Source organism: Zootoca vivipara, chromosome Z2 (assembly GCF_965207765.1).
Source record: "Zootoca vivipara chromosome Z2, rZooViv2.hap1.1, whole genome shotgun sequence".
In the NCBI taxonomy this organism is placed as follows: domain Eukaryota; kingdom Metazoa; phylum Chordata; class Lepidosauria; order Squamata; family Lacertidae; genus Zootoca; species Zootoca vivipara.
In genome coordinates, this window is record NC_142585.1 from 1549730 (window position 1) to 1563292 (window position 13563).

Here is a 13563-nt window from a genome sequence, read left to right on the forward strand (position 1 = left end):
CACTGATTATTTAGATCTCAGGGTTGGGGAACCACCTGCATTTTGTTTTTTGTTTTTTTTGTTTTTTTAAATCATCTTTATTCATTTTATAGATAAAATACAAAATACAAAAAGAAAAAAGAAAAATACCAGGCACAAAAAAGCAAAAAGCAAACAAGCAACAACAAAAAACAAAACAAAAAACAAATAATATTCATAATCTATGTCTTAGATCCTCATCAATTCATTTGGACTCCCCCGATTCTCCCCTCATTGGTTTCTTGTTTCAATTCTTTACAAAACAGTTTTCACAACATATCAATTAATTTATAATCTATTAGAATTTCCTTTCTAATTATCCTCTTTAGATTTTAATAACTAATAACTCAATTTTAATATACATACATTTCTAATTAATAATTCCCCAACTTAAATTTTTGTCAGAAATGAAATTCCCCTTTAAAAAAAAAATTTCATTCTCCCCCCCCCCTTCCCCTGGACCCAGATTACCCAGAAGTTTCAGCAAATTCCATAATTCATGCCAGCGTCGGACTCTCCCATACAATCCAGCCTATAAACACAATATTATGACTTTTATCCCACCCCTACCCTTTCCGCAAGCTTCCATTCATATTTTTTGAAACCCACTTGTTTCCCCCCGCCTCTTATTACTTCCCCACACCCTTCTTCCATTCTTTTTTCCCAGTGATTTCCCTGCCCACCCTCTCTCACTGGGTGTGCAGAAAAGCCCTCTGGTTCACCATTGAGGAGTTCTTTTATCAAGTCCTGGATTTGCCCCACATCTCTCACTTGTGGAGCATTTTGCCCTCCCTCTTTCTCCTCTTCTTTGTATTGTTGTCTTGCGCTTGTAATTCTTCCTCTAAATCCTCGGGGCTGGACTCTTTTCTTTCCTCCTCATTGTTTTTATCATCGTTTAAGTCCTCTAGTCTTTTATTTATTTGTCTCAATTGCGTATTGTTCTTGTCCAATATTCACGAGTACCGAGTAAATCTGTTGGTAATAACAGTCTTGTGTTGGTGTTGAGACTGCCATTGTCCTTGCCTCTCAGACTCCGTGGGAAAGCCGAAGATAGGAAGACCGGATGTGGCAGGAGTCAAATTCCATAATGCAAGCCATTTTAAGTCCAGTTCTGGCTAAATCGTTGATTCATGTAAATAACATAGTCCAATCATAATTTCTGCAAAAATTATATATCCATTCGCTGATCGCTCCAGGATCCGAGATCCAGTCTCCTGGAGGGTTTTTGAAGTCCAATTTCTGACAAATTAAGTGTTTCCTCTCAATTCTCCTGTTAGGGATCAGGTTACTGCGTCGTTACAAACCAAAGCAGGAGACCGACTTCCGAATTTTAAAGTCTCCCACCACGTCCAATTAATCAGTAATATCAATCAGAATTTTCACTCACGTGGAGATCTTGTCCAAATCGTGCAATTTTTCGGAAGGAATCCACCGCTAACTGGGTGAAGGCTCAGGGCTTCGCTTGCAGGAGGTGATGACAGTGCCCAAAATGGCTCCCGCGTCTTCCACCCCGCTAAACTCTCGGGGGCTCTGCCGAGCTCCCCGGGCAGCGGAGGAGTCGCGTTATGGAGCGGCGCCGGGCAGAAAAGCCCCTGGGAAGCTCAACCCAGGGTCTAACGGGGATCCGCGTGCCCCCGCGGAATTCCCCCCCTCCGCAACAGCCAGAAGCCGCGGAGCTCGCAGCTTCTGCGCCCTCTTTCCAGCGCGGTGAACCGGAAGGAACCACCTGCATTTTGAAAGGTATGTACTGCAATCCAGCAAAACAATCCTTGCTGAAAACCACTAACACAGCCCTTGAAAAATACTGGCTTAGGAATCTCAAGTCAAAAAAAATTAAAGAGGCTATGTTTTATTTCATTTCATAACCAGTCCATGTTTGCTAAACTTATTCCTGTACCTGTTTATCTTGAAAGCTCAGATATCCAAAATATTGGCAAAGCGTAGGGTGAGTGGGAAGGTGTTCCAAAGGAAGGCTACATTCAGGGTTCAGCCCACAGACTGCTTGCATTCACTATACATATGGAGTTAACCACATGTGGTAGTCAAATAATAATAATAATAATAATAATAATAATAATAAATTAATTTATATCCTGCCCTCCCTGGCCAGAACCTCCCTGGACAGCTGGCTCAGGGCAGCTAACATCAAAAATAAAATTCATAAAATTCATAAAATTCAGCAATCGACTGAAATACAGCTTAAAATCAGATTAAAATAAAAATAAGATCAGATGGCTACCCGCAAATTATAACTATAACTATAGGGGTGGGAACCTTAAGTACTCACCAGGCTCAGCTTGTATGAGCCGGTGAGAAGAGTTAGAGAGGCCATTTCTATGCAGGGTCTTGTAAAAGGAGAGGGGTCAGACTGAGCCACAACCAAAGGCCTGGCAGAACAGCTCCGTCTTGCAGGCCCTGCGGAAAGATGTCAAGTCCCACAGGGCCCTGGTCTCTTGCAACAGAGTGTTCCACCAAACTGGGGCCAGGGCCGAAAAGGCTCTGGCTCTGGTCGAGGCCAGTCTAACCTCCTTGAGGCCTGGGACCTCCAAGATGTTATTGTTTGTGGACTGTAAGGTCCTCCGCGGGGCATACCAGAAGAGGTGGTCCCGTAGGTACGAGGGTCCCAGATCGAATAAGGCTTTAAAGGTTAGAACCAGCACCTTAAACCTGACCCTGTATTCCACCGGGAGCCAGTACAAGAAGAAAACAAGAAAAAAATGTTGCATGGTTCCAAACCTTATAGTACTTGGCAGCTCTATCCCACAGAACATGGTGCAAGTGGTCCAGTGTTTCAGGATCCAGACACTTTCCTTGGTTGTGGTCTGAGGAGACAACGTTCAGCACTTCACCAATTTTAGAGCATCAAACATATTTGCAAGGACAGAAGCAAAGTGCACTCTATTAAAAACCCTCAAAGCCAAACAGCCAATGTGACCTTATCTAAAGCTGGACTCTTGGCATCATACATAAAGCCTGGTTCTAAGAATGCTCAATCAAAGTTAAGTCCTACGTGTTACTTTCACCCAAGCAAATATGCTTAAGATAATCTTAAGGGTGATATATCCTGAACCAGCATGGCCCATTCCTGACAGGACAGCCAGGGAGGAGGAGATTTGCAACGGTAAAGTAGGTCAGGGATTCAAAACCACCTTCCCCTGTCCCCCTTTCCCCGCAAACCCACCAGCTGACATTTGACTAGAAGCCTAGGTCATTGTTAATAACTGGGCAGAGACAGAAACTAACTGGCCTTAACTGTTATCAATGGAGCTGCTGAAATTGATTTTTGGGCTCCCAGTTCCCGAGGTTCATATATCTTGAACTGGTATGGCATGTAGGGTGGCAACAAAGGAAGTTGCTGCTTGGGGGCTGCAACAAGGGCAAGGGGACCATTACTGAACCTGAAGCTCCTTAAGGAACACCTGATCCCTTATACTCCCCTTCAGTCATTGAAATCCTCTGATGGGACTGAGTGTTTAGTGTGCAGGCCCTGCCCTGTAAAACTCCCTGCCAGTAGATGTTTGGCAGAAACCACCCCCTCTCTCAGATGCCTCTTAAAAACTGCCCTTTTTAAACAGGCTTGACCAATATGATTTTTTCTTTTTACTGAGTTACCACCAAGGAGCATCACAAGAAAACTGTCACAGACCTGCAATAACACCTTCAATCATATTTTGGGCAAGCGACTCATTCTTTGTCTGTATCAGGAGTTCAATATGAAGAATAATGACTTTGCCAACATCTGGGAATCCTTTAAACTTCTCAGCAACTGAGTCCAAAAAGCCTAGCGCAATGGTCTGCCTAGATATGCAAAGAATATGCAAACAGGTTGGGCATATGGACTGCCAGTCACTGGCAACAAGAAAGGCAGGTAGCATTCATGAATCAAGTTTCCCATAGCAAAAGAACCTAGATTCCTATCCACCCACTTTGCCCTCTAAAGGGAGAAAATTTCAGTCACTCCCTGATGATCTCACACCAAAAGCTTCATGAAACACTGCCATCCTGACAACAGACCGTTTAGAACTGCATACACCAAATGCATGTACACCTGCAATAATACTAATTGCAGGCCTCAATCTGCTCACCCAAACATCTCTCCAAAATGGTTTGAGCACCTAAATGTGCCCAGGTCAAAGAGTATTGCCCCTTTACTTTCCCATTGTTCCCAATACTCCTGTAATTTTTCTCTTAAGGAATTCTACCACGACAAGCCATGTCATAATTTGAGTTCCTTTGTCTTCCTTAGCATCTATTCTGCTTGATGAAAAGTTACTACTGCCTCAGGATCCCTTAGATATCTGTACCTCTCATGCTCCAGAAGCAGTTTTGCTACATCCACAAAAAAATCTAGAGGAAACTCATGATGCAGAAGTTCAGCAATAGCTGGAGAGGGAAAGAATTGGCAAGGTTAGTGTGTTACTGAAAGCAAAGGGTGGAGAGGAAGATAAAATCAGACAAACAGAAACATCAATACTCTTCAGGTTTTGATTTCCATTTGCTAATTACAGAATCCAGATAGACAGGACTGTAGCTGATTTGATTAACTTGGGTGGGGTCTCAGAAAATACTGAATGTGTGCAGCATAAAGACAAATATTCCCCCAAATCTACGCTAATGGCACTAAAGGAGGAAAATATTCACTTGGGTGATTATGGACTGAGAGTGCAAGCACCTGTACTGTAAAGAGCCATTTTGCTACTTTGCAGTTCATACTCTTTGTTAAGAACAGAAGAGGCTCATCAACTAAAACACTGTGCAGTATAAAATGAAGTTGTCTCTGTTGCCATAGATTAAACAGTCCTGGCAATTTCCCTCGCAACTAAACCTTCCTTTACAGGCATGATGCCACATGTGACTTATTTTGAATCAAGGATGGTACCTGTGCCAAGTTCTGCTTCTAGCACATCACCTTTCAGAAGAATTCTAATTTTCAAGAACAAACCCGCTGGATGCAAATCTTCCTGTAAATCAAGAAATCAAGACATTATTTTGACAGCCAAACTATTCTTTGCCATATTCAGGATATTTTTAACTGGCTGCTGTCAGAGCTTAGCTTATTCATAACTTTGAAAGAATGTCAAGGCCCTCTCATCAGCACTCCCCAAAATATATGTTCTAAATAATCTCCTAGAATAATTTTAAACATCCTTAGCAACAAGTCAGCCAGCGTTGCGATTATAATTTCTCGTCCCAGACCCTCAAAAATCTATTCTCTTTTTTCCCCTTCAGAATTCTCATATGGAGAGTGGGAGAAGAGAAATTGCCTCTTTACTGTCTCCAATATCCCGTCTTCTTCTGAGATAGCAGAGACCCCAGGAGTATCAGCTGCCCCTCACACCAAAGATCATTTAAAGGGGTGAAGGAGGATGCTGTTCTCTGCTCTCTGCATACACACCATACATTAAAAACACCTGACTTCCCCCCCAAAATCCTGGTAACTGAAGTTTACCCCTACAAAGCTACAGTTCCCAGCACCCTTTGGGGGAAGTTATGTGCTTTAAATGTATGGTGTGCTGACACATCTGCTCTTTTGTAAACAAAACAAATAAACTCTATAGTCTATAGTTTCCCACACCACTCCCACGCTGGCATCGGCCACAATCAGATAGACCATGGGTAGGCAAACTAAGGCCCGGGGGCCGGATCCGGCCCAATCGCCTTCTAAATCTGGCCCGCGGATGGTCCGGGAATCAGTGTGTTTTTACATGAGTAGAATGTGTCCTATTATTTAAAATCCATCTCTGGGTGATTTGTGGGGCCTGCCTGGTGTTTTTACATGAGCAGAATGTGTGCTTTTATTTTAAATGCATCTCTGGGTTATTTATGGGGCATAAGAATTCGTTCATTCCCCCCCCCCCAAAAAAAATAGTCCGGCCCACCACATGGTCTGAGGGACAGTGGACCTGCTGAAAAAGGTTGCTTACCCCTGAGATAGATGAAATAAGAAGGAGCAAAGAAAGATGGAAGCCACTCCCTCACTCTGCCGCTACAAGGGGAAGAGGGGATAAAAGGAAAAGACTCCTTTGCCCCTGGACTGGGCAATAATAGCAGGTTAATTAGTCTTCCAGCACATCCCCCAGCTATTGCTTTGAGAGTAGGAATTGGTACTACACTGCTAATAAAGCTGCTGCACAGAGCAAACCTGAATTATCATTATTAAGATCAGTGTTCACAATACAGTATACAGTACAAGCTTTCAAGTTACAGAGGACTCTTCCGCAGACCAAAAGTTCAAGGTTACCTGGGAGGGGAGTTAATGGAAAAATAAATGTTTCCAAATGTAAGTTTAATGGTGAACCCTTGTTTGCAGGTTGTTTGAGTCATAAGATGAAGATAGAGCAAAATTTTGATTCAGACTGAAATGTAGAGATTAGTGATAAAAGCAAATCCACCCAAAGAGGCTTGGGGAAAAGATACTGTTTCTGAGTAGCTCCACTGACTGCAGCACTTAATTCTCAGCAGGAACAAATCCAACCCATATGGTTAGAGCACAAGCAACTCACTCAATCCCATGTCTTTCTAACAACTGTTTGCTCCCTCACCTCATTAGCCATGTTGACAGCCATGAGAGCTTTGAATTCATGACCTCTGTTTCCCCAATCCAGATAGACAGTACTTAGTAACCGCAGTACTTTAGCCTACAATTAAAAATAAATGAATATATAAGCTCAAAAGGCTGGCATAAATGAATCCCTTCTAACCCTAGAGGAAAAAGGATTCCTCCTTTGGGCTACATGTGGTTTACAAAGATTTCTCACCTGCATTTTTTGTCCATTGGAGTATTTCCTATCCATCTTTCCAATTTCGTAACTCTGGCTGTTGAAAAGGGGGAAAGCGGCAACAGACTAGCTGATCATTCATAGGATAGAAAAGACACACTTTGCTATATTCACAGAAAATATCATATTGTGTAAGAATAACTATATCCAGTCCACAGTACTGATTTTGTTCTTATCGTTTTACATGCAATGTTCCACAGTGAAGAAATTATACTGTAGATTAGGCATCCCCAAACTTTGGCCCTCCAGATGTTTTGGACTACAATTCCCATCCTCCCCGACCACTGGTCCTGTTAGCTAGGGATCATGGGAATTGTAGGCCAAAACATCTGGAGGGCCAAAGTTTGGGGGTGCCTGCTGTAGATTATCCACTGCAAAGATGGTGAAGGCAATGGGGTGTCATTTACTAATCACCTGAAGATTCCCCAATGCTCTGAATGGTAGGTGGTCCTCCTCTCCACGGAGGGCTCTTCAGTCATAGACGCATCTCCCCAATTTTGCTATCTGCTCCATTGTAAAACTCCTCCATTGAATTTTAGTTGAAAGAAAAACCCACGGCCCATGCATGAATAATCAGCTCACATGTAAGTGTTCCAATCTCATTTCAAATGGCAAATTTGAAACTGGCTGTCAGGAATAAGTGTCCGAGTCTGTCCCTGCCATCTCAAGGGACAAGTTAGAGCTTATGTCAGCAAATAAGCAACCTAGTCAGCTGCTTAAAATCCAACATGAATTATATTTTGAGACAAGATGGGATTCAAGATTGTTCACCTCTTCCTCTACCAGAAATAAATTCATGATGGAGCTTTTCTGTGAACACTGTTTACTTAAAAAGATATACAGTGGAACCTCATGTTACGGACGGGATCCATTCCAGAGGCCTGTCCGTAACACGGAACTGACGCAAGCCGAAATGCCGCGCCTGTGCACACGCACTGTGCGATTTAGTGCTTCTGCACATGTGCGAGTGGCGAAACCCAGAAGTAACCTGTAATGTCTGCTTCTTTTAGGAAAAGGGCAGCTTTGGGAGGGTTCAAATTTTGAGTGCAGCAACAGAGGGAAAGAGTTGCTGTACCCTCTGCAGTCACTGCTTCTCTTCATCAAACCACCCAAGCTGCTGTCTCCACCTTCCAAATGCATGCTAATTTCCCTTGGAAAAATGCTCTCACAAGACTACATTTTCTGCAATTGCTAACAACTTTTTAAGCCACTAGATGGTGCCAAACGACATAATTCAAACCAACACTTGTTTGCCTTTTGTATATCTGAGACAGGACATTCTATCTCTATAGCCTAGCAAAAACAAAATAAAATGCCTACTTGTCCTTTTTTGGGGAGGATATGCTATCAGCAGGTACCTTCTGTTGCAACATTTTAATGCTTGTGGAAACCATTTCTATTCAGTCAGGCTTATGCAAGTGGTTCAGAAGGCATCTTTCAATAAAAATTTATGATGTTAAGATTTAAACGGTTTTTATTTTATAGTTTTATGTATAAAACTGTTGTAAATCACTCCAATTATTTAATGAACAGTGGTACATAAATATTTTTTTATAAATAAGTATAAATTGAATAAACAAAGACTACTCATGAAATTACCGGAGCCAAAAGGAACTCTTTTCATATCTCTTCAGTGTGTATTCATCCACACCAAAGTTATAGCACAGGTAGGAGAGGTAACGGGTCTGCAAATATATGAAACAAATGTTTACCATGTACTGCTGTGTTAAAAGGCCAAGATGTGTGCAGAATAGTTGAAGCATTTCCCCGAATTTTCAGTGAAGCACCACTGAAACAGAAATAGAGTACAAATGCATTAAAAACTATTATAAAGACAGTCTCATGGCTACTCACCTCTTGTGGAAGCCTCATCAGGAGGTTTTTGCACCGAAGAACACATGTGATTGCTTTCTCATGATTCCCTTGAGCAGATGCCTGAGAAAGCAGAAGAACAGACCAGTAAACTGCTAGGTTGTGCCACAGGTCAATTTTAAATTAATGTTTCAAAATTCTAGAAAACTATGTTTGTATTGGAAACACGTTCACAGAAAGAATGTGTCAAGTTCTATAAATAAAAATTTTTGGAAGCCAGTGAACTGTAGAAAGCACATCATATGAACAATATGAATGAAGACAACACTCATGACATTGCCATTGCACTACCACTGCGGCTTGGCATTTATTTTCTGCAGCAACGTACCGATTTAGCTTGGAAAGAGAGAATTCTGAACACACCCTTCTCTATATCGGATTTGTGTTCACAAATATCAGTCTCTCTAGTACTCCTCTTATTCAGCAGAGCATAGAGTTTTTCCAGACTCTGCAAAATGAAGCAGATAATAATAATAAAAACAAAAAACCATGGGATTTTCTAACAAAACAAAACAAAACATTATTGCACAGGAAGGCACAAACTTACATCCAAAGCAATCTCAAAGAATTCATTTGCAAGATCAGATTTTCCAACATCCACATAGCCTTTCCCAGTCTTTACAGCCATCTGGATCATAAAATAAATTTGTAAGTTTAAAACAAAACATGGACATTGGCCACTATGGAATCCTACAAAACTAGTATATATTTTCAAAAGAATAACAGAATTGAGAGACCTTTACAACAGTTTGACTGGTTTAAATTAGAGATAGTGATCCTGGCTCATGGCTTTTTGAGCTGAGACCAAGAATCAAACCTGCATGCTCACCCATCATGCATAGCCTCATGCCTTTGTGCACCTGCTTAAGTGCAACTGCCATATCCTTCCCGGACAGCACCACTGGGAGTGGGAAGGACTGCATTCTGAAATCATGGAGTATCACTGCCATCCAGCGCTAGACAATGCTGAGCTAGATGGACCATTGGTCTGGCAGTGCAGGGCAACTTTTCTGGTGTCTTGCCAGGCTCTAACCTGACTCAGGATGATTCGACCCAGACTTCCCAGGAGGAAAGAGCAGTCCAACTCCAGAACTGGTACGAAAGGCCTCAATATCCATGGGGACACCTCACCAGGCCTTCCTCCGAAGGCTGGAAGGACACACAGGGAGGTTCCCCGAGTCATATGCTTCTGAGTCTGAGTCTGAATCACCTCCCAGCTCCAGACAGCATGCTAGGAAGGTCAGGTGGCCACTCAGTAAAGGACCTCCTACATGGAAACTCAGAGGAACATAGCAGCTCATGAACAAAGGGGTCCTTGGTAGTAAAGGGCTGCTCAAGAGCAGGATAAATGCACTTGGTCCTAGATGGAGTTTGAGAGACCAGACTATGCAAGTTCTCAGTTGATGACTGGCAGCTGCTGAAACAACACACCAGACTCTTGTAACCTGACTTCTTTGCTCTACCACTTGACGGACCTCCAAACCTATGTGTGATGACTCAAGTCTTCTGTACTGCACAAAGTTATGGACATTGCTTTATGGCCTTTTGACATTCGCTTCACCTGTGTTTCCTGCTTTTGAGGCTCCTCTGGCTCTTGACAATTGCTGTTGTTTTGGATCCCAATCTGTGGCTAATCTTGTTGCATGCAACTGTCCTAACTGCTCAGGACCTGGTACTTCAATTTGGCTGGAGGAGGACTACTGCAATTTGTTTATACCAAACTAGGAAAGTGGTGCAGTATTGGTCTACTAATCAGGACATGAAACCACATCCTTGTTTCATATTCTAGAAAGTAAGCCAGGAATAAACCAGTTCCCCATTTTGGGTGTAATGGGGAGCTGTGGTTTAAACAAGCCGTAACAGAAGTGTCAAAAGCAGGTGCATGCAAGGAGGAGCAACAGGGGAGCATGTGAGCACAACGTCTATCATCGGGTTTATTACCTATAATTTATTAACTGTGGTAATAAAGTAGTTCATTAGCTATGTTAATAAAACTGATTGTTAAATGTGAGGCAGACCCTACCTGACATTCTGCTTCATAAAAAACTGCAAACAGCAAATACTTTAGAATTATTATAAAATACAGTGGTACCTTGGTTTACAACCTTAATCCGTTCCGGAAGTCCAGTCTTAAACCAAAGTGGACTTAAACCAAGGCATGCTTTCCCATAGAAAGTAATGGGAAATGGATTAATCCATTCCAGACGATGAAAAGCAACCCCTAAAACAGCAACTCTCTCTCGTCAATGCAGCTGAGCTGCAGATCGCTGAGGGGACGCTTCTCCCCAATGCCCCAATCAGCGCAATCTTCTGATATCTCTCTCTCTCTCTCTCTCTCTCTCTCTCTCTCTCTCTCTCTCTCTCTCTCTCTCGTCAAAGCCGCTGAGCTGCAGATTGCGAGGGGAGACTTCCCTCCCAAGCTTCTGTGGGGATTGCTCTCCTCCCACAGAGGCTTCAGAGAGAGTTGTGAGCCTGCCAACCTTGCCGCTGAGGGAGGAGCGCAATCCCCACAGAGGCTTGGGAGGGAAGCTGCGCACCCACCAGCCATATGGTTGGCGGGCTCACAACTCTCTCCCTCACGGCTGCAGGAAACGGCATGACAGCCCCCTTCTCCGCTGCCAGACAATGGAAGTGTGGCACTCAAAACGGAAGTGCAGCCATGAACGGAGTGTTGTTGTTGTTTAGTCGTTTAGTCGTGTCCGACTCTTCGTGACCCCATGGATCATAGCACGCCAGGCACTCCTGTCTTGCACTGCCTCCCGCAGTTTGGTCAAACTCATGTTCGTAGCTTCGAGAACACTGTCCAACCATCTTGTCCTCTGTCGTCCCCTTCTCCTAGTGCCCTCAATCTTTCCCAACATCAGGGTCTTTTCCAAGGATTCTTCTCTTCTCATGAGGTGGCCAAAGTATTGGAGCCTCAGCTTCACGATCTGTCCTTCCAGGGAGCACTCAGGGCTGATTTCCTTAAGAATGGATAGGTTTGATCTTCTTGCAGTCCATGGGACTCTCAAGAGTCTCCTCCAGCACCATAATTCAAAAGCATCAATTCTTCGGCGATCAGCCTTCTTTATGGTCCAGCTCTCACTTCCATACATCACTACTGGGAAAACCATAGCTTTAACTATACGGACCTTTGTCGGCAAAGTGATGTCTCTGCTTTTTAAGATGCTGTCTAGGTTTGTCATTGCTTTTCTCCCAAGAAGCAGGCGTCTTTTAATTTCGTGACTGCTGTCACCATCTGCAGTGATCAAGGAGCCCAAGAAAGTAAAATCTCTCACTGCCTCCATTTCTTCCCCTTCTATTTGCCAGGAGGTGATGGGACCAGTGGCCATGATCTTGGTTTTTTTGATGTTGAGCTTCAGACCATATTTTGCGCTCTCCTCTTTCACCCTCATTAAAAGGTTCTTTAATTCCTCCTCGCTTTCTGCCATCAAGGTTGTGTCATCTGCATATCTGAGGTTGTTGATATTTCTTCCGGCAATCTTAATTCCGGCTTGGGATTCATCTAGTCCAGCCTTTCGCATGATGAATTCTGCATATAAGTTAAATAAGCAGGGAGACAATATACAACCTTGTCGTACTCCTTTCCCAATTTTGAACCAATCAGTTGTTCCATATCCAGTTCTAACTGTAGCTTCTTGTCCCACATAGAGATTTCTCAGGAGACAGATGAGGTGATCAGGCACACCCATTTCTTTAAGAACTTGCCATAGTTTGCTGTGGTCGACACAGTCAAAGGCTTTTGCATAGTCAATGAAGCAGAAGTAGACGTTTTTCTGGAACTCTCTAGCTTTCTCCATAATCCAGCGCATGTTTGCTATTTGGTCTCTGGTTCCTCTGCCCTTTCGAAATCCAGCTTGCACTTCTGGGAGTTCTCGGTCCACATACTGCCTAAGCCTGCCTTGTAGAATTTTAAGCATAACCTTGCTAGCGTGTGAAATGAGCGCAATTGTGCGGTAGTTGGAGCATTCTTTGGCACTGCCCTTCTTTGGAATTGGGATGTAGACTGATCTTCTCCAATCCTCTGGCCATTGCTGAGTTTTCCAAACTTGCTGGCATATTGGGTGTAGCACCTTAACAGCATCATCTTTTAAAATTTTAAATAGTTCAGCTGGAATATCATCACTTCCACTGGCCTTGTTATTAGCAATGCTTTCTAAGGCCCATTTGACTTCACTCTCCAAGATGTCTGGCTCAAGGTCAGCAACCACACTACCTGGGGTGTATGAGACCTCCATATCTTTCTGGTATAATTCCTCTGTGTATTCTTGCCACCTCTTCTTGATGTCTTCTGCTTCTGTTAGGTCCTTACCACTTTTGTCCTTGATTATGGTAATCTTTGTACGAAATGTTCCTTTCATATCTCCAATTTTCTTGAACAGATCTCTGGTTTTCCCCATTCTATTGTTTTCCTCTATTTCTTTGCATTGCTCATTTAAGAAGACCCTCTTGTCTCTCCTTGCTGTTTTTTGGAAATCTGCATTCAGTTTCCTGTATCTTTCCCTATCTCCCTTGCATTTTGCTTGCCTCCTCTCCTCCGCTATTTGTAAGGCCTCGTTGGATAGCCATTTTGCTTTCTTGCATTTCCTTTTCCTTGGGATGGTTTTCGTTGCTGCCTCCTGTATAATGTTACGAGCCTCCATCCATAGTTCTTCAGGCACTCTGTCCACCAAATCTAAATCCTTAAACCTGTTCCTCACTTCCACTGTGTATTCATAAGGGATTTGATTCAGATTGTATCTTACTGGCCCAGTGGTTTTTCCTACTTTCTTCAGTTTAAGCTGGAATTTTGCTATAAGAAGCTGATGATCTGAGTTACAGTCAGCTCCAGGTCTTGTTTTTGCTGACTGTATAGAGCTTCTCCATCTTTGGCTGCAGAGAATATAATCAATCT

At 43.0% G+C, this 13563-nt stretch overlaps 1 protein-coding gene across 2 annotated transcripts in view; it reads right to left on the reverse strand.

The window, feature by feature from the left end:
• TEX11 (testis expressed 11) overlaps positions 1–13563 on the reverse strand; it is a 59373-nt gene that overhangs the window by 31207 nt on the left and 14603 nt on the right. Inside the window, exons 6-15 of one of the 2 annotated variants that reach the window (XM_088665188.1) lie at positions 9217–9297; positions 8998–9117; positions 8652–8732; positions 8397–8482; positions 6777–6834; positions 6561–6656; positions 4898–4979; positions 4323–4401; positions 3665–3816; positions 2755–2840 (exon numbers count right to left, since the gene is read on the reverse strand). In XM_088665188.1, the coding sequence (XP_088521314.1) occupies positions 2755–2840; positions 3665–3816; positions 4323–4401; positions 4898–4979; positions 6561–6656; positions 6777–6834; positions 8397–8482; positions 8652–8732; positions 8998–9117; positions 9217–9297 (921 nt within the window). The remainder of the gene's footprint in view (positions 1–2754; positions 2841–3664; positions 3817–4322; positions 4402–4897; positions 4980–6560; positions 6657–6776; positions 6835–8396; positions 8483–8651; positions 8733–8997; positions 9118–9216; positions 9298–13563) is intronic. The other variant, XM_088665189.1, reaches the window with a different exon arrangement.